General features: G+C 47.5%; 1 protein-coding gene across 1 annotated transcript; it reads left to right on the top strand.

Annotated features, from left to right (window-relative positions):
* The first annotated feature begins 4062 nt into the window (after nucleotides 1-4062).
* LOC103317711 (trithorax group protein osa-like) lies at nucleotides 4063-15445 on the top strand. The gene is made up of 2 exons (XM_008216416.4): nucleotides 4063-4291; nucleotides 10730-15445. The coding sequence occupies exons 1-2, from the start codon at nucleotides 4277-4279 to the stop codon at nucleotides 14024-14026; spliced, it is 3312 nt and encodes a 1103-aa protein (XP_008214638.1). The 5' UTR covers nucleotides 4063-4276; the 3' UTR covers nucleotides 14027-15445.
* Nucleotides 15446-18966: the final 3521 nt, after the last annotated feature.

The following is an 18966-nucleotide window of genomic DNA, read 5'->3' as shown; positions in this document are numbered from 1 at the left end:
TAATTAGCGTCTAGTCCGCGGACATAACTCGCCTTGGACGGTTATCGTCTCGGGAAACTCGTTTCGCGGTCTTCTAATTTTCTTCTCGGCGCGTCTCTTGTTTGCGAGGAAGGAACACTTTCTCGACGTCGGCTACCGAGGACGACGACGCTACTGTATGCACACGTGCGATTGGTTCGCACGTCGGTTTTCGCTTGTTGATTCGTCGCGCGAGTATTTACTTCCGGGAAACTATGCAGCGGCCGAGGAAATCAAACAATGGGAAACACGCCAAAGCGCTACTGCGGGTTGTTTTTAGGATGTAGTTGGGAAGAGGCTTTTCCGATAGTCGCTAATGAACACCTTCGGATTGGAAAGACATTTCCTTTTACCACAAAATAAAAACAAAATAGCATCGATTTTTTAATTGAGCCAAAGTATGTGTGTTAACGCCGTATAAACCGGTGATTAATCCGAAAAGAAAGAGGGCTCACGAATTCCAAGCCAAAACAAAATTCTCCGATTAGAGGTCGCAAGGAAAGTATACCTCCAAACCAGTTACATCCACACGACACGGAAATTTCTCTCTCGACGACGCGGTGGATGTTAATGAGTGTCCTTGAGGCATTCCTGCGGTACGCAATGAAATTTCAATGTCCCGAGATGTCTCGGTGGGAAAAAGTGATTCCATACCGTCTCTTTTCTCTCGTTCGCCTGTAGCCCACGCGAATAAGCGTCGTCGATTTCTTTCTTCGTAACGGCGACCGCAGGATGTGCGTAAGTTAATCCCGAGTGGAAATGACTCGCTGCGGAGGTAATTGCCTAATGCGCGATTAAGTTTTGGATTCGAACAATTGCGCGCTACGCAGATTTGAGGTGTGGATTAATTACTAACTTTCCTCGGAAGAATAACAGTGCCATAAACGATGCGTCAAATAAATACTTCGAGTTTACTCCGACAACTGACGAATTTCACTTTTTAGCAGATATAACTTTCTCTCAGCGTCGAAATAAATGACACTCCCGGCATTCGAATTTTTAATCTCGGCTCTGATTCATACTCCGAATCCAGAGCCAATAACGAAGCAATATGTACCGGCTATACCGAATCAGCCTAACGATTCATAAATTCTTCAGCCGATCGCTCGCTCGCATCCGCGGGCCGAAATTTCATTTCGTAGTCCCCAAGTGCGACATCGGCTTACAAATTTAATCTAATAAAGTGCACGTAGTGACTCTAGGATACACACAATACTGCAGCCGCTCACACCTAGAAGGCATTGAACCGGCCGGCGTTGAATGATTTATGAGCGGTGCCACTCGTGCAAATGAAAATCCCGCGGCTTTGTAATCGCGGATCGATTCGGGATCTCTCCTGCAGCTCTTCTTCTCAATTAATGCGGAGCGCGCGGCTGGAAAAGCCCTCGTCCTGGCCGCCACAACAGGTAGAGAGACTTCTATTATACGCCCGACTCTCGTCTCAATCAGGCAAAGTCGTTGTAACACGCGTGTGTGTGTGTCTGCTCGAGAAAAGCTCAGCGCGTCTATTGGTAACCTGCTGTCTCTGTTTATACCCGACGCTGCTGCTGCAGTTGCACAAGTTTATACGCGAGAAAAAGATGCGCCGTGTGGAAAGCGCGGAAGTTTGTTCGCGCATTTAGATGCTCTCTTTCTCATGGCTAATTGGGGCTAAGTTATACATCGTTATAGATTGAATTAATGCATGTACACAAACGCGAATTTCATAACGAGCACGCTTTTTAATTGTCTTTTCGGGACAGACTCTGGAAGAAATGCTGCGCGCTGGGAATCTGGGTTGGATTTATCAATGTGGAAAGGAAAAACCAGTGCGCGTGTGTTGAAAGATGCTCGTGTCTTAGGAAGCGGAAAATATTGACCGTCTCGCGCTTCCAGGTTCGTTAAACGCGGTTTCGTGGGTTACGCGTCGGCTCTTACCGCGGCTACTGTAACTCGCCGCGAATTGCAGCGTTGTTAGAGGAAATTATTGGAGATAACTAGGTATTATCGGCAGAGATTACACTGTATTATCGCTGCAATTACCACTGCTGTACTGATTTCTGTCCGGCGCTCATTGAATGCTCCGAGTGATTTTTGACGAGTGCGCGTGTTACTTTCAAGAAAGCCAAAATTGTTCATAATCACGTGTGCCCGTGTACAGTCTGTGCTCTAGTCGGACCGAGATTAGCGATGTTTCGAACGTAACCTGAAGAAACATTCCATCGATGCGCTGAACTTGTCGTGGATGGTACAACACCGACTCGCGCAATTCCGAGCATTAAGATCACTTTTATCGCCGGCCGCGTGTCGAAATCCTGGAACGAAGTAATTTCTACGATGCCCGAGAGAAGATAGTCCCGCCTCACAATGTCACGTACCGATGAGCCGCGCCAGGTGAATACACCGAGTCGGATTTGCATTACATGACCGGCCGTGGGCTGTGCCTCGAAATAAAAATTGTCGCGCTTTGTATTGTAATTTCGCTCCGATTGCGCTGAAAGCAAGAGGCTCTGCGTCAGCCGCGGATAAGCATCTCGACTAAACTGATTCGAGATCCGATCGAGGAAAGTGCGCGCGATAATTAGTACACAATGGATAGGGTTGAGAGAGTTAATTTATTTTCCGTTTAAAACGTCGGCTATGAGTGAAGTATGTGGATTTTGCCGGCTTATCCAGATGCCGAGCGTTATGCAAGGGATTATGTGCGCTTTTTACTGCGGCTGGAATAGAATGCGCATCGCACACCATCGGGACGAGATCGGGGAGATAGGCGCGTGTCGTAGATGAGATCGGGAGACTCGCGTGAGAAATTCGCGGAATCGCAGATGTGTAATCCCGAGAATTTCCTTAAGTAAAACGCAGAGGCCGATATTCGTCGATTCCGCGTGTTGTCGGAAACCGGATCCTCGAGGTGACTCAAGCACCTGCATCCGGCGACATTCCAAAATCGACGACGCACTTCCTCGAGAACGTTCGATAGAACCACCGCGAACCTCATCGCTCCCACGAATGTCCAAGTCCACAATCTCGTCATCTCGGCGATCATCGGCGCTTTCCTCAGGGTCGAGAAGATGCTCTCCTCTCGAGAGAAGACCAGACTCGCTTGCTCGCGCCGACTGTGTAGCCTACTTTCTCTACAAAGAGAATTTTTTCGAGAGAGCAACACACACCGTGTGTGCGCGCGCGAGAAGCCGCTCGCTTTTCCCCTCTACCGCGGCGCCGTCTGAGAGAAGCATCGCTGCTTCTTCCTTTCGACGCTGCCGCCGCCGCTGCTGCACATCCGAGGGGATTTCTCTTTTACTCGTTTTCGCTCGTTGGATCGAACCGCGGATTGAAATTTGAAAATGAAATATGCGGTGCCGCTCAAGTGAATCGTATAATGAATAGCCGGCGTGTGAGTGTGCAGCCACTGGAATATTCATAATCCCGATATGCCGTCGCGAACTTTCATCCCCGTATTCTTACACTCCGAAGCCTTTTCACAGGCTATTTCCCTCTTAATCACCCACTAGAGCCATGAAGGAGCTACTAATTCCTCGAGAGATGATTGCTCCAAAAATTGGACCGTTTCACGTGTGCGCAGCTCGTAACGAACTTCCTCTCCTTCTGAAAAAAGAGTGATGCGCGCTATCAAAAATTATTGCGGCGCAACTTTCGTGCGCTCGTAAAGCGCCTCTGTTATTATTCGGTGAAAGTTGAAAAATTCACAATGCATATTTAAAAGGGTCTACGCGGGATGTAAATTCAGCCTGCATAGCTCGTTCAAATATGCGCGCGAAATCAAGCGTAGAATTTTAGTGCTTTTGATCGTCGTTCGAGGAATGCTTTCGCTTTTACCGAGGTAATCATCACCAAACTCCCGAAAAATTCAAAACCGCATGAATGAAAAAGCCGACCATCCCCACCACTTGTTATACTCCGAAGATTCACCTGGTCGTCAGTAGCTGCGACGACTACCGCATCACGTGCCGTGTGTCTCCCGGCGGTCCCTTCACGCCGCCGAGAGAGAGAGAAGGAGGAGAGAGAGTCTATATAAGCGGAGAACTCGCTGCGCGAGGCTCAACATTTTTTGAGAGCGCGCCGAGAGCCGCGCACGTGCAGCAGAGTCCGAGAAAGCCGGCGTTGTGAGTTCGCGAGTTGAAGTGAGCGACCATGTGAGACTTTTAGCCGCCGGTTAACGAGGATTGGATTTCACTTTTTTTTTCCTTCTGAATCGTGTCGAAGATCCAGTTGTTATTTAGCGGAAGTGATCGATTTATATTGACTCGAGGACAGTGCCATGGCGCGTATTAAGGTAGGTTGAATTTCCGGGATTAGTGTCGTACATCAAAGTGCTGTGCTTTGTGTTATTGGTTACTTCCTTGATAACGCTCTTATCTCGTCCTGCGCTTGGGAAATCGGTGTTAGATGTCCTCTGTGTGTCAGTGCGACTAGTAAATCTGACTCGTGCCTTAATTCACACTAACGACTAGAGGTATTTTAGTTCCGGTATCTCTGTTTGTGAAACGACCAGCTTTTTCCGACCTCGAGAAGGTACACAATGCGGGTAGAAATCAGTGTGTAGTGCACTCTCACCGCGTACACCGGCTGTAGCGTAGAAGGTTCGGATTCGGATAAACGCGTTGTGACAAATTCGAAATTCATGGCTCAGTAAGAAGCGCGAAAACGACGTTTTAATTGCTCCCGCGGTGTAAATAATCCTAGAACCAGGTGTAGAAACGCCGGCTTGAGATAAGGACGTGATTGACCATCGCATACGCTCATCACTTCTCGATCAAAGAAAAAGGCGTAAATCGCAGAGGCATATCCATTATGGGCTAATAGCTCGGCGCCGATTCTTGAGCGCAGATTGTGTAATTGTTCCGAGGCTTATCGGTTAAGCGCGCGAGTCGCTAATCCGGATCGCGAGACGCCCCCGCAAGCTTTCCTGCATAAACATTACTCGCCGCGACCGCCGCCGTCTTTAGCGGTTGCGGCTAGTCGATAATCGATGCTAATTTCGATTTCCCGGCTCGTTAGTCTTGGAATTCGTTCGACGTCGCTTCGATTTCGAGTCAAGACGGAATATCGAGAGCTATTCTCGCGATTTTGAATCGCTCGACCGGAGAAAACGCGGCAGAGGTGTTAATTTCGAGTATGAATCTCGAGCTCGTTCTGTGCCATTATACATCGTTATTCCAGGCTATTTACGGTGGCACGTCGAAATTGCACACTTTTTACTCGCCGCGCACGCGGTGTCTCGGTCACTCGTGGACCCCGTTTATCCGGGAGCTGCACGATAATTATGAGCGAAGGAGGTTTGTTTATGGTCCGCTATACACGCGAAAGTATTATGGGTTTCGCGTCGTCGAAATTCTTTTAGGCGGTGCTTCGCATTGAAAAACCTATGATACGAGCGTGAACGCGCGGGTTTTAATCTTTGCAAAAAATTGCGTAGCGTATGAACAAATACTAAATTACTTTAGTAGCTTGGATTATTACTCCGCTGGACGATAAAGTTGATTGTAAGGTGAATACACTTGTTAAAAAATACAATTAACCCATTTTGTAGTTCAATGTTTATGAATCAGAAAGTGAGCATAAATCCTGCGAGCGAAGCATCCAATTTAATGCTCCAAACTGAGCGCACTACTCCATTAACGATTCCCACTCGGCTCCGAAAGTGGATTAATAAAACAGTATCTATGCAAATAACGATCACGCGTAAAAAACCGGGGAAAGAAGCAGGTGATAATTCTTTCTTAGGCTGCAGTAACACATGAAATAACTTTTAATTCGTATCGTGATCTTTGGCCGCATTCTCGGGACTTTCGCTCCGAGTTAAAGCGGGTCAATTTGAGATTTTGTATTTCCATTTTTATTCGTTCTCTCTCTGTGTGTGTGTGATCGCGAGAAAGGTCTCCTTGACACTCGAAATTCGACCTATTTTATGGTGTTCGAAAAATCGTTTCATTTTCTCACGTCGTGTAACACGTCGTTCAAGGTGAACGTATTTAATTCAAATTTCATTTTTCCTCCGATATGGACCCCCCGACAGATGCTGTAGCCTCTTCTTCGATTTCATGAGGTGAAATCTCGGACCAAGAATGATGAGATTTTACATTTTCTCTTTTCAAGAGGACACTCTTGTTTCGCTCGAGTGAAAAGTCTATTTTTCTCAAAATTTATTCTTTTTCTTTATACTCAATAAAGGGGCAGCTCATGCGCTAACTCGATCACGAGCCAGTACAGCGCTAACCTTTCGTATCACAGCAAAAAAGCAGGTTCATAAAGCCACCATCGATCGTCGGGCGTCTCCCCCGGAATTCGCGGAAAAGTCCGCAGACAAAAGAAAGTATGTTACGCCGCCCGGCGGCGCATAATCGATCATTATTATACGGCTCTTGCCATACTACTTACAACCTATAGCGCACGCGCTCGCCGTGCAAAAGAATGAAATTAATAATCAACATCAGCAATGCGGCTCGAAGCGGACAAAGAGCAGAGGGAGCAATCGACGATAAGGAAGGGGGGGAGTATAGCGCCGCAGGCGAATTATATGCCGACGTGCGTGATTAGGGTATGACTATGCATGAGACCGAGCATTTGACCCAGTCGCGCGACGCTCGGTTAAGGATGCATTGCTCGCTGTACAGCTTCGAGAGCTGCGTGCCTTTGTTGCCGAGCGCGACGTTGCTGCTGAATGATGCAGGAATTAGGCTGAATATCGCTGGAAAAGTCGGCGCGACTGAGGTATCGACTGCTGTCGAATTAAGCATACAATGCGAGCGAATTAGCCGGAGAGGAAACGGCCTTCTCCAGTAGCTTTTTCTATTATTCGTGGTATCTAGATCCCATGCAGACGGCTTCATCTATCGGCAAAAGCTCGCGCCTTTTATTATTCACAACGGAGCCGTACCGACAATATCTAACACAGATCTTAGCAAACACACATACACACACTCACGCGACTATTAGCATGATTATTCTCAATTTCAAAACCACTTCCTCCAACCGATCGCTTCCACTTCTGACTGTACATCGCGCGCATCCTCGAGTCTGGAGACGACGTATCGCCTCTCTATACACACGTGTACTACAGACTAACTATCGTCCTCCTCTCCGCACACACGACGTCACCCACGCATGCATACAGCTACGAGCGCGCGCGTGTGTGTGTGCATAGAGAGACGAGGAAGCGGCAATAATATCGGCTCGACACGCGAACCCGACAATCTCCGACCCTCATCGCGCTGTGGCTTCGTTTTCGACTTTTCTCGGCGCTGTTGTTGTTTTTTTCAAGATTTCTCTTTCTCCTCGGTAATTGCACGCGGGAATCGTGCGCCACTGCGTGCGCGACTCGTAAAAATTGAAAGAATCGCTCGTTTCACGCCGAGAGCTCCCTTTTTTTACGATTTCGAAAGATTGGAGGCGTTTGTATAAGGGAGTTATTCGTGGAGCGATTGACACACCCTAAGTGGACTGCGTGGTTTACCAAATGTTTCTATTGTCGGCGCGCGATTTTGGGTAATTCGTGAGTGTCGAGGCTTTTTTGACGGAGTTAACGAGCGTTTGACACTTGGGATTAGCGGGACGATGCTTTAATTTATCCTCAGTGTTAATGACCGGCCAAACGTAGGCAAAATTATAATTGCACAACATAACGGTTAGAACGAAACTTGTATAACCATCTCGTGAAATCGCAATAGCTTATCGCATATTTTCGTTCAAAAACAGAAATCAAAAAGCATATCGAGCGCACTGCGCAACAACGATTTTCACGCAGCTGAATTTATATGAATTCTCTTCTCGATTGTGTAAATCACGAATTAGGCAGATTTTCCTTTTTCTTCGCGAGACACTATAATACGCTTAATTAGCATTCATGCGTCAATCCGCTTTTAATTAGCACGAATTTCAGAGGCCTAATGTTTTCGAGCTCGACATAATGTCAGGCCGGAGAATGGCTTTCGAATTAATTCCATTGATCGAGTCAGTCATGCAAATGAAAGTTTTATACTTCCTACGCAGATATTGTCTGCGCGTGCAATTATACTAACAGATTCGTAATTATGTGGAATGTATAAGTTTCACAAAAAATCACGTGGGAATGAGTCACTAAAGTTACTACAACGAAGAGTTACTTCTACCTCGGTAACGGTAAACCAGAACGTCTCGTTACGCCGAAGATTCACGTGCACTTCGCGAACTTGAAGACACCGGCACACTCGCTCGCGCGCGGCTCTTGCAGCAGCGGCAATACAGTCGTCCCAATTGGGCAATATTATATTGCCACGGTCGTAAAGGCATTGTGGAATAATGTTTCGTAATACTGCAGCTCGCTCCGTGTATCCCTTAGCCTCGCTGATGTGTTCGTAAAACCTCAACGCCTACCCGTCTCGACCGATACTTTCGCAGAATCCTAACCGGATGTGGATTATTATGTGGATTCTTTGGAGAACGGCGCTCAATGTTTTTTTTTTCGTTATTTTGCGTTAAGCGCGCCAGCTGTCTAATTATGGCCTATTTGCGTCAGGCGTTGTTCTCCGCTGCTGATTTATGGACTATACTCGCGGAGTATGTAGCTCGTGGATTGTACATTATTTTTATGAACTGGTCGATGCGCTTAATGCGTTGCAGACGGCCTGTAATTCGATCTCTCTGCTGTTGCAACTTTTTAAACATTGGCCTCTAGTTCGAAAAAAGATAACTCTCCGATGAAGCCATGTAGGTAGATAAAAGTTCCGCTATCGCCCAGCGTGAAAGTCTACAATGCTCATCAACGGCAACCGAGATGCATCCGTACTTTCATTATCGTTTACATTCTTTGTTGCGCGATAGAAAAAAAGCTCTTTTGACGAGAACAATTGTTGCAGACTTTCACTTTAAACGTACGTCAAACACACCGCGATGGTCATCATGGGAACGTTTCAGATATAATCAGCTGCTAGAACGTTATAGAAAAAAGTCATCGATTTCTATCCGCCACAACATCGGGGAGAGAAGTGACATCATTGTGATTGATGAGCCATATAAATCGCGAGTCGAGAAAATCGTTAACCCCTGAGCTGCTCAGAGGTGGCGAACCACTCGAAATTATAAATCGTTACACTAACAGAGCCTTAGTCTTACGGGCGTGTAGTAGGATGAATGAGATTCATGATGTGCACCTTTGGGATATACGTTTCATCGGCGCTGACTTGCAGAGATCGTCGGCTTGTTATCCGGTATATTTTGTAGAATGACTTTTTCTTATGAACTTGGAAATCCATACGGATGTTCGAAAACAAATCCAATCCGAGCTTTATAACCTTGTGCTAATTCGAGCTTGAATTTACTTTCGATCAGCCAATCCGAAAACCGCAATTTCAGCGCGCTAGAAAATTGCGGATCATCTTCGATCGAACGTCGAATCAATCAGCGTAATGCTCAGCGACATCATCATAATTTTCCCATTATGTTAAAATTGATTTCACCCGACGCATCAGCGCCAGCGCGCATCATGAATTTCAAAAAGCCTGCGAACAAGACGGCGACGAAGAATAAGAAAACAGGAGGAATATCCCAGCGTTTATTTTCATCGCGGGATATCCGCACGCGACAGCGGATTGAAGTCTGCATTCATTCGCGCACACAATCATCTCGACATTTCTCATTTGAGACGCACCGGGAGAAAGTATACCTTATTATGTTAGCCTTGCATCGCGGCCATCGTACTACTTCCTAACAGTCCTCACGAGCCGATCTTCGGCCTCTTCCCGCGCGGCGTTGACAAACCGGCACTTTTCGCGTACCACTCGGGGCGTGTCGAGTTTCTTCTATTTGACTTTCATGAATCACATACATCACCAGGCCACGCGAGCTCCGAGACAGATGGATCTTTCAATTTGGCATAGCCATTTTCATTCGGCCGTTTCTTCTCGAAAGTCAAAGGCGTGCGCGCTTGCGATAATTACGCGTTGCTTTGTTTTTAAATCAAACGGTAATTGAGACGACTTTTTTTATAAGGAAAATCGCTGGAATCAAGTTGTTCCCGTTAACGAAAGCGAAATCGTTTGGAAAGCAGGTAACGGCAGAGATAGACTCGAATTTTTATTTAGTCTGCTGTGGCGTTGCGTCACGCGGTGCGTCTCGCGGATAACGCAACGGAAAGTCGGCAAAGAGCGCATTATAGCGGCGATGCAACTTTACATAATTTTCTTCGCCAGACGTTCCTATTCCATCTCTGCCGCATGTCCAAATATGCCGGTACGCGCGCGGTGAGACGCGATTTCTCACGGCCTCCGATAAATTCGCACGAAGTATAATCGAGAAGCGAAACGCGTCGCATTACCGTTCCACTAACTAACAAGCTTGAAATTTATACCTGCTTCTTGTCGGCTTGCTCCGCTTTATGGCTTTTTAAAAGGATTTCTTTCCAGAGATCCTATTCCTTCCTTATGCATTTCTTTATCTAAGCATATGCTATTTGGGCTATGTATCAACGTGTGTTTAGAGTTGGGCTTACATAAATCTTCCCGCAAAGTTGGCTGTGGAAAGATTTATGTTTTGTGATGAAACAAGAGGAACGAATTTGGTTATTATAACAATCTAACGACGAAAGTACACAACTTAGGCAGTGATAAGCAGTTTTGGCATATTTAGGTGACTTGCGACTACATATACATTAGACTTGCGAATATAGCCATGCGGGAAATACGAAAGTAGCTAGGTGCCACGTATCTAATATCGACTATTTTTTACTTTGTTTCAGGTGATAGTCGCGCTATTCTGCGTTTTACTTGTGGGTCGCCAAGTCACCGCAGTGATAAACAAAGCAAGCTCACAGTCTACTCCGGCAAAAGAAGACGAGAAGAATGACTCCGTAGCAGCGGAAGACAGACTCAGCAATTCTTACGGGCCACCAGCTGATGATTATGGCCCACCACCAAGTTCCAACTACAATGGACCAGCTCCGGTTTACGGACCTCCCGAATTGACTGGAGATAGGAGTCCTCCAAAAATTTACGAACCTCCACCACCAGAGCAGCCACCGGCGTTCAATGCACCACCACCGTTTTTGGGAAAACCAAAACCCCAGTACGGGCCACCCAAGTCTAACTTCAGGCAACCTCCACCAAAATCTAGCTACGGACCACCGAAGCCTCAATATGGTCCACCCAAACCTCAATATGGACCACCGAAGCCACAGTACGGCCCACCCAAGCCACAATACGGACCACCTAAACCACAGTACGGCCCACCTAAACCACAGTATGGACCACCTAAACCTCAGTATGGTCCACCTTCTGGCCCATCGTTCAGTCCACCAAAGCCGGAATACGGTCCTCCTCCAAAGTTCAGTGGCCCCCCGTCTTCCCAGTATGGACCACCATCTGGCGGATTTGGTGGATCTCCTCCAGGCCATGGACCACCGATCCCACTGTCAGTGGAAGCTTATGGGCCACCAACGAAGACACCATCGGCACCATTTGTCTCCAAACCCCAAGATGATTACGGTCCACCACCACCGCCATCAGGACCTCAGCAACAGTACGGACCGCCCGATGATCTTTACGGGCCACCGCCACGACCACCACCAGGCGTGCCAGCTCCCCCGACTCCTCCTGATATAAAATACGATGGCTGGCAGCCAATTGCTGGTCACGTGAGCGCACCAAATCAACAAGCCCAGCAAGATAACTATGGCCCACCACCTCCACCTCCATCAAATGACTATGGTGCTCCTCCTTCTAACGATTATGGCGCTCCTCCTCCCTCTAACGATTATGGTGCTCCTCCATCAAACGACTATAGATCTCCTCCCTCAAATGACTATGGTGCTCCTCCTCCATCGAACGATTATGGTCCTCCATCGTCCTCGAATGACTTCGGACCTCCACCTCCACCTCCCTCGAACGATTTTGGTCCACCCTCAAACCAATATGGCGCTCCTCTGGGAAATAACGGACCACCCTCAGGAGGTGGTTCGGATCATGGGGTTCTTATACATCCTACGGATCCTAATGTTCCAAGCGATTCTTATGGAGCTCCACTGAGCAATCCAGACGACCACAACTTGAAATCATCAGTATCACAGTCCACTGCATCTCATGAGAACAATGGTTTACTACCTCCGACTCTGCCTCAGTCGGAGCCATTACACAATCTTCAACTTCCCATTGACAGCTCTTCTTCAAACAACATACAACACGGAGTTTCAGACGCGAATTCACTGTCTATTGTAAAAACTGTTGGCTTCGAATTACTGCCTAACCCTGGAGCACTGACAGGCGGACACATAAGTGACTCTTATGGACCCCCATCTCACGGTGGCTCTTATTCTGGCGGAGATGATTTGTCGGCCCAGCAGCTGCCAGCACCATCCAATAATTACGGCCCACCATCGGGAGGCTTCGATTCAGGTTTTTCATCCTTCACGTCTCATGGGCACCGCGGCTTTTCTTCCTCCAATCAATTCAGCGGAGGTTTCCACAAAAACAATGGCCACTACCGCAACAGGAATCGCGGAGGATACAGGCCACCACCTCCTCCAGGCGGTTTCATCCCCCCACGAAGACCTCCCATGAAATTCAGAGACTCGGTACCAGCTGGTTTATTGACCAACATAAACAGGTACCCAGGTCCAGCAATCAAGCCACATAAAACTTACGGAGTTCCATCCGTCCATGATCAACAGCTTCCGAGTCTCCAAAATCCCGTGTCTTTCCACAGCTCGTCGAACTCTTTCGCTTCGAGTAACTCCTTTGCTAAAGCTAATTCGTTCAACTCTCACTCACCCGTGGCAGCACCGAACGTAAATTACGGAACACCACTGTCGTTCAATGACTTCAACACGCCAGCTCCGTCTTTGACGTACGGCGCACCCAACTTTGGACCACCCTCGTCCTTAGGCGGTGGCGGTAATTTGTACAATGGCATCGAGCCGTCTATCGCGCCTACTTACGGAGCACCAGCCATCACCGTCCCCGGACACGATTGTCAGAACAATGGAGGCAGCTTCCAGTACAACTTCGGTGGCTCGCAACCGCTGAACTTTGACACATCGAACCATCAGAACTTCGCGAGCGTCAATGTCGGAGGCGGATCAGAAAGCTTGAATGCTCAATATGGAACTCCGCTCCTGAATGTATTGTCCCACACTTTGAGCACTTCATATGCTGCACCAAACGTGAATGAGTTGGAATTGCAGAATCAGAATCACAATCAAAACGACTTGAAAGACAGCTATGGTAATCCGATAGGTGACACCTACGGAGCACCCGACCAGTCTGGTGCCGCAGCCGTGACTAGCGTGCAAACTCACGCGCAATCAGCTTCCAACGAATTCTCGGATTCGTCCAGCCATAGTCAGAACTCGTTATCTGGAGGTTCGTCTCTCCAAGGTCTTTCCGCTGAACAACTGACAGCTGCTTTGACCGCGCAGGGCTACGGTACCGAAGCTAAGAACATCATTCCATCGACGGAAGTCGACGCGACCCAGTTCATCAAATCCGACGAGGGAGGCCAAGCTCTGGCTCTAGCACAAACTTTGACAGCTGACGGTGATGGTTTCCAAATCCAAGGATCCCAAGGAACCTACTCGCTCCAAATTCAACCAGCCGACGGCGGATACGGTACTGAAGGTTCCGATGGAAACATCAGGCACGATCAGGTACTGTCGAACGGACTGTTGCAGAACATCTTGGCAGCTATTGAACAGCAGCCCGGTGGTGGACAAATCATGCTCCAAGGTCTGCCGCAGTCACAGGGTCTGGAACAGCTGTACGGAGGAGACTTGAGCCATGCTGCAAGCTCGTCGATCGTCAACAATATCAAGAGTTCGACCGAAAACAAGGAACAACCCAAGCAACTGAGGGGCGACACAAGTCCCGCCGATGACAGTCAAGACCAGGAGCCTTACGCGTCCGAAGACAGCAAAATAGCATTATTCTTCAATCAAAGCTACGACGGTACGAACAAAGAAGCGAGATCGACATCGAAAAGCGAAAAGCAAGCTGAGAGCACGTCGAACGAGAAGGACAACGCAGATAAAACCAAAACGTCATAAATTAACGATGCGAAGTAAAGATTCTAAAAATAAAGTATTTATTGTAACAATAACACGAGACAGCGGAAGAAGCATCATCGCCGTTACACCTGATACAGATTTGTACAGCGTTCGACGAAATTTTCAGTGAAAGTGCCATTCAGAAGATAGAATGTTTTGTACAGCTTGTAGCTATATAATACTCAGCGTGTAATTAAAAAAAGGCAGCTCCATGCATCGTTCAATTAATTGGAAAGCGATGTTATTAGTCGAATGCAAACGTATGGAGTCCGAATTGTTAGTGCTTTTTCCTTGATAAAACAATCGAGCCAGCTTCGAGGAGAAAGTAAGAAGGATCTTCCCGAGCAGGAACTGCTTTTCACTCTCACGATCCTACCGTAAATATTAAGGAGCCTCAAGATCGTCGAGAGCAGCAGCGGAGGTGGAAAAGGAGGCGGAGAGAGAAGAAGACCCTTTCTCGGCCAGAGGCGCACCGACTCGACGAAAGTAGCTGCTGACCTCTCGGGTCGGCTCTCGGCGAAATCGTGTCGCGATCTTGACACGAATACTATGGCTGAAGGAAAATGCTACCCACGCACATATACGAGTATATTTGCAAACACACACGGAGTTTGTTTTGAAAAGTTGGACGATTTTCGTCGCGCGGAAGACACACACACGGCGAAGACGGGAGGAAAACGAGTTTGCGTTCGCTTCCTCGAGCTTCGTTACGACTAAATAATTCATACTCATTAAGGTCATTGGGTTAAAGTGCTTCTCGCCGGAGTCACGTGTGCATGTTTTTGCCTGCGAGCGTGTGAGTGTATCCTCTATGCTTTTCTTTTTTATACTCGTTTACTCTTACGGCAACGTAGATAGTTAGCGCGGAAAAAAAAATCACAATCACGATGCCTGAATGGAGTGCGCGACTGTCCGTTTTTGTAAGGTATGAATGAGCTGCCTGGGGTTCAGTGCTACCTTAAGACCGATTCAGAGTCAAGATTACAGGTTGATTTACCGCGAGAGAATCTGCGACTTCTACTAAGCGATCGAACGATGACTGGAGAAATTTGTACTTTACGATTGTTGCGTTTGCTGATAAAGTTTATTTTTTATATAGAGAACGTTTTTATACATCGTCAATGGAAGAATCGCTCGACATCACTATAAACGCGCGGCGTCATCGCTGCCAAGCCATAAAAGAGTTCTTGTGTGGATGTGTCTATAATTTTTTGTACTATTATTACTTAATTTATTATTTTATATTATACCATTAAATCCAGACGCGCGTATCTGGTGATTATGGTTATATCCGACGAGCGATCGAACGAAATCTCTCGCTGGATATAAGAGAGTGACGCGTTTATGCGCTATATGTATTTCCGTGTACACATTGTGCACCACGCGTGTAAATATATGCATATCTTGTAAATAAAAAAATCTCTGTCTTTCATTTTCTTACCCTCACTCGAACCCTCACTTAATAAATGCAGAATGGTTTTGCAAGATACATTCGCGTCATTTTGTCGCAGCTGTTGCAACAATGCGCTGACTCACGCTGCATTAAATTTGTATTTTACGAATTTCAAAATTTCGAAAACGAGACAATGTATAGGCAAAGCAGAAGTTATAGCGAAGAAGAAGGTGCGAGAGAATCGCAGGTATCCACCTCCTAAGTAGGATCACGCGGTTATGTAAATGAAACGCTATCTCGGAGCTCTGGGCAAGTATGACCGGAAGTTAACGCACTCTGCACTTTCTGCAGCCGTTTTATTCGGTGCGCGTGATGTAATATCGCTTTACGATCGCGTCTCACATCCGATCTCATTAGTACATTGTGTTCGATGGAGGATTTTTGCTCGTAAAGTGCAATTTGGCTCTCTTGCGTTAAAGTAGCGAGGCTTATTTCTCATAATCGCCGGGGGAGAGAGATAATTTACGTAACCGGGCTTAAGTACAGCTTATAGGTGGTCTCTTAACGCGGAAAGAAGGAAGTCGCTCTCTTATAAGCGCGATAATTGATAATAATTGTCGCTATACTTTGAACTCGTTTAACCATCGTGTACACGGCGAGATTAATCGCGGTCTCGATCGGCGAAAAACCGGGTCAATCGTTCTCCGAAAATTGCGTCGCTCTCACTTTGCGTCTGCACTCGATAAATATGGTAACGCGCGAAAGGTGAACAATCGCTTACACGTATACCCTCCAGGTACTTCTTGCAGTCACCGTCAGCACGGCTGTATCACTTTCGCGAAATTTCGAAAAAATCCGCGAGACGAAGAAGACGCCAGAGGAGGTAAGTTAAATAGGCTGGGGATATGCGCTCGGGTATATATTTTCCGTTGCGAAACTCGGAAGCTCTTTATTTCCATATTGAGCCCGCAGCCAACTGCAGCAGCAGCAGCGTTACTCCGACATTCATAGTGATCTCAAGAGAGGCGATATGCCCGCGAGCAGACCGAGTAGGTGCGCGCTGGCTGATGAGTAAATGTATATATACGTATGTGCATATGGGCTATTTCACGTCGGATCGCGCGCGGACAAATATTTAAAATGCAGCCCGATACGCTTGGGGAACAATGAGCTTCTGGACATGTATGGTTTTTAGAATTTTAGGGCATGAGCGGCCCAAGCAGCAGGTTTCGTGAGGTGACTCTCTAAATCTGAAAGAATGAAAAATGACTCTAAAGAGTGAAAAATCACTCGAATTAGAGGCAAAATTGAGTCACTCTTTGCAAAGAGTGACTCAATTTTGACTCGAAATGAGTTATTTTTCACTCTTTTAGATTTAGAGAGCAGTGTACAGGCATGCCTCTATACATACATTCCGCGCACACGTTTTGGGCGAGGGAAACGGAAGAGCACCTGTGCGCCACCTAGCGTTTGGAGAAGACAACGATGTTAAGTTCATTGCTATCCCGCATAAGAATCGCCAATAAAATCAAACACTTCCAAACCGCAGCGACACCAAATTCTGCCGAACGGAAAAGCCCGCGTACTTGTCACCGTGTGCAGCTGTGCACACGAAGGAAGCATACGTTCAGGCTCCTATATGCCCCGGAGCTATATACCCGCAACGCGGCGGACTTCGCGACAAGAGAGTCTGCAAAAGCGGCCGGAGGGGAAATTACGTTCTCCATTCCGGGCCGGTTACTCTGGGTCAAGTCTACCGCGTAAGGTCGTTTACGCCGTTAAACGTCTCCGCGTCTGCTTCTCCACCGAGTGCCCCGGCGATTTCCTTCTCGTTCGTCGCGTTTTTTTTATAGCCACCCCTCTTTTTGACACGAATCGAAATGAAAATGTTTACGGGGCCGTTCGCTCGGGTTTTGTCGCGTCCAATCGCATTTGGAGATATGCGTTATGCAGGGGGTGTAAATTAGCCGCTGCAGATAAGATTTCAGTGTTTATCTCCCTCCGATGGCTTTCTTATATACACGCGCAGGAAAGCCGAGTGAAATGCTCGCGAAGCGGCATTCCGTAGCGTCGTGAAATATCAGCCCTCGCGCCGAGTTTTCTCCTACACCTCGCTCGGTCAATTAAACCAGCGGCGGCCGGAATACACCGGATTCCCAATAATTAATCTCGATAAACCCGTGCCGCGCTCTAATCGTCGCACGAAGCTCGCATTATAGAAAGCATCCACTCGTGCCGGCGATTACACTGCCTTAGAGCTAGAGGAGGAAAAGTGTCGGCGGCGGCGCAGGTGCATCGCTTTCATCGCCGCCGCCGACAACGAGTAAAAGTCCTCGCACCTACACACACGTGGATCCTCTCTCGCGAGCATTGATTGATTGCTTTATAGCGTAGACTCGCGGGGAAAAGCCGACGAGCGCGTGTCGAGCTCGACCTCGGGAGTGAAATCTTCTCTTTTCGCCGAAACGTACGTATAGGCACGGGAGTGTTAAAGTGGAACGAAAAACGCGGCGCAACGCGATGATAATTGCGGAGAAAGGACATACGCGTGTGCGCGCGGGACAATTCCCACGGGATATAATGGCACTACGCGCAAGAGGGTAATGAGCAGAGACACGTGCGAGGCGTCTGAGGTTTGTAGTTATACGAGATGCACGAAATGACGCGCGCGGACGATGCGCTCGTGACTTTCGGTTTCTGTGGGCGCGGAGATTCGAATCTCTCGTAATGAAACGACGGTAATTGAATGGCAGTGCGAGGCTGGAGTTTTGTGTCCGTTTTGGAAAATGTTATGAGTTATGGCGCTGTTATGTCACGATGTTTGTGTTTAAGCGGGTTTTCAATGGATGGATAAATCAACGGTTTCTTCGGCTGGTATATGTGTTTGATTTATCAAGGCGAGCTATCAGATATCAAACTGCGGAGGTATTTATGGCTCGATCTTGAACTTGAAAGTAGCTAGAGAAGCTTTATGGTTGTGGGGTAGAAAGTTGACACAAATAAGCTGTCGCAAAAATCATTCAAGCCTCTTACTTCCAAATCCCAAACAATTCGCCCGCCTGGAAAGAAAAATCCCAGCAAAAGTCTCCCGGGCTCTGATCGACAGGTCCGTAAGGTTAATCGCAAAGTCCCCGTGGAAATCTGCCTCCGCTTCGGCTTCAAAAGCCTCGCGGGCTCGACGCGAGCGAGAGAAAGACACATACAAGCCGCTCGCTCGAAGAATATACATAGAGGCGCGACAAGAGAATAAAGTAGCGAGAAAAGGAATTCTGTGAAAATCGGTAAAATATGCATGACGCTGCTGCTGCGAAGCGGAGAATACAAGAGAAAAAGAAAGCTCGCGGGCCCCGCGGGACTCGAGGCGAATCTCGACGCGAGCTGTAGAGCAGAGAAAGAGTGTTTACCGTAATCTCGTTTCTTCGTTTGTCCCCCCAAAACTACGTGGGGCGCCTTGCTGTCTTGGCGTTTTTTTCTTTGCGCTCTGTTTTCATTTCGTGGTTTCACTCGTCGCCGAGATTTATTTTCGCTTCGTTACAGTGTTACCGCT

The sequence above is a fragment of the Nasonia vitripennis genome, chromosome 4, assembly GCF_009193385.2.
Source record: "Nasonia vitripennis strain AsymCx chromosome 4, Nvit_psr_1.1, whole genome shotgun sequence".
NCBI classification, from domain to species: Eukaryota; Metazoa; Arthropoda; class Insecta; order Hymenoptera; family Pteromalidae; genus Nasonia; species Nasonia vitripennis.
This window is presented reverse-complemented; position numbering and strand designations above follow the sequence as displayed.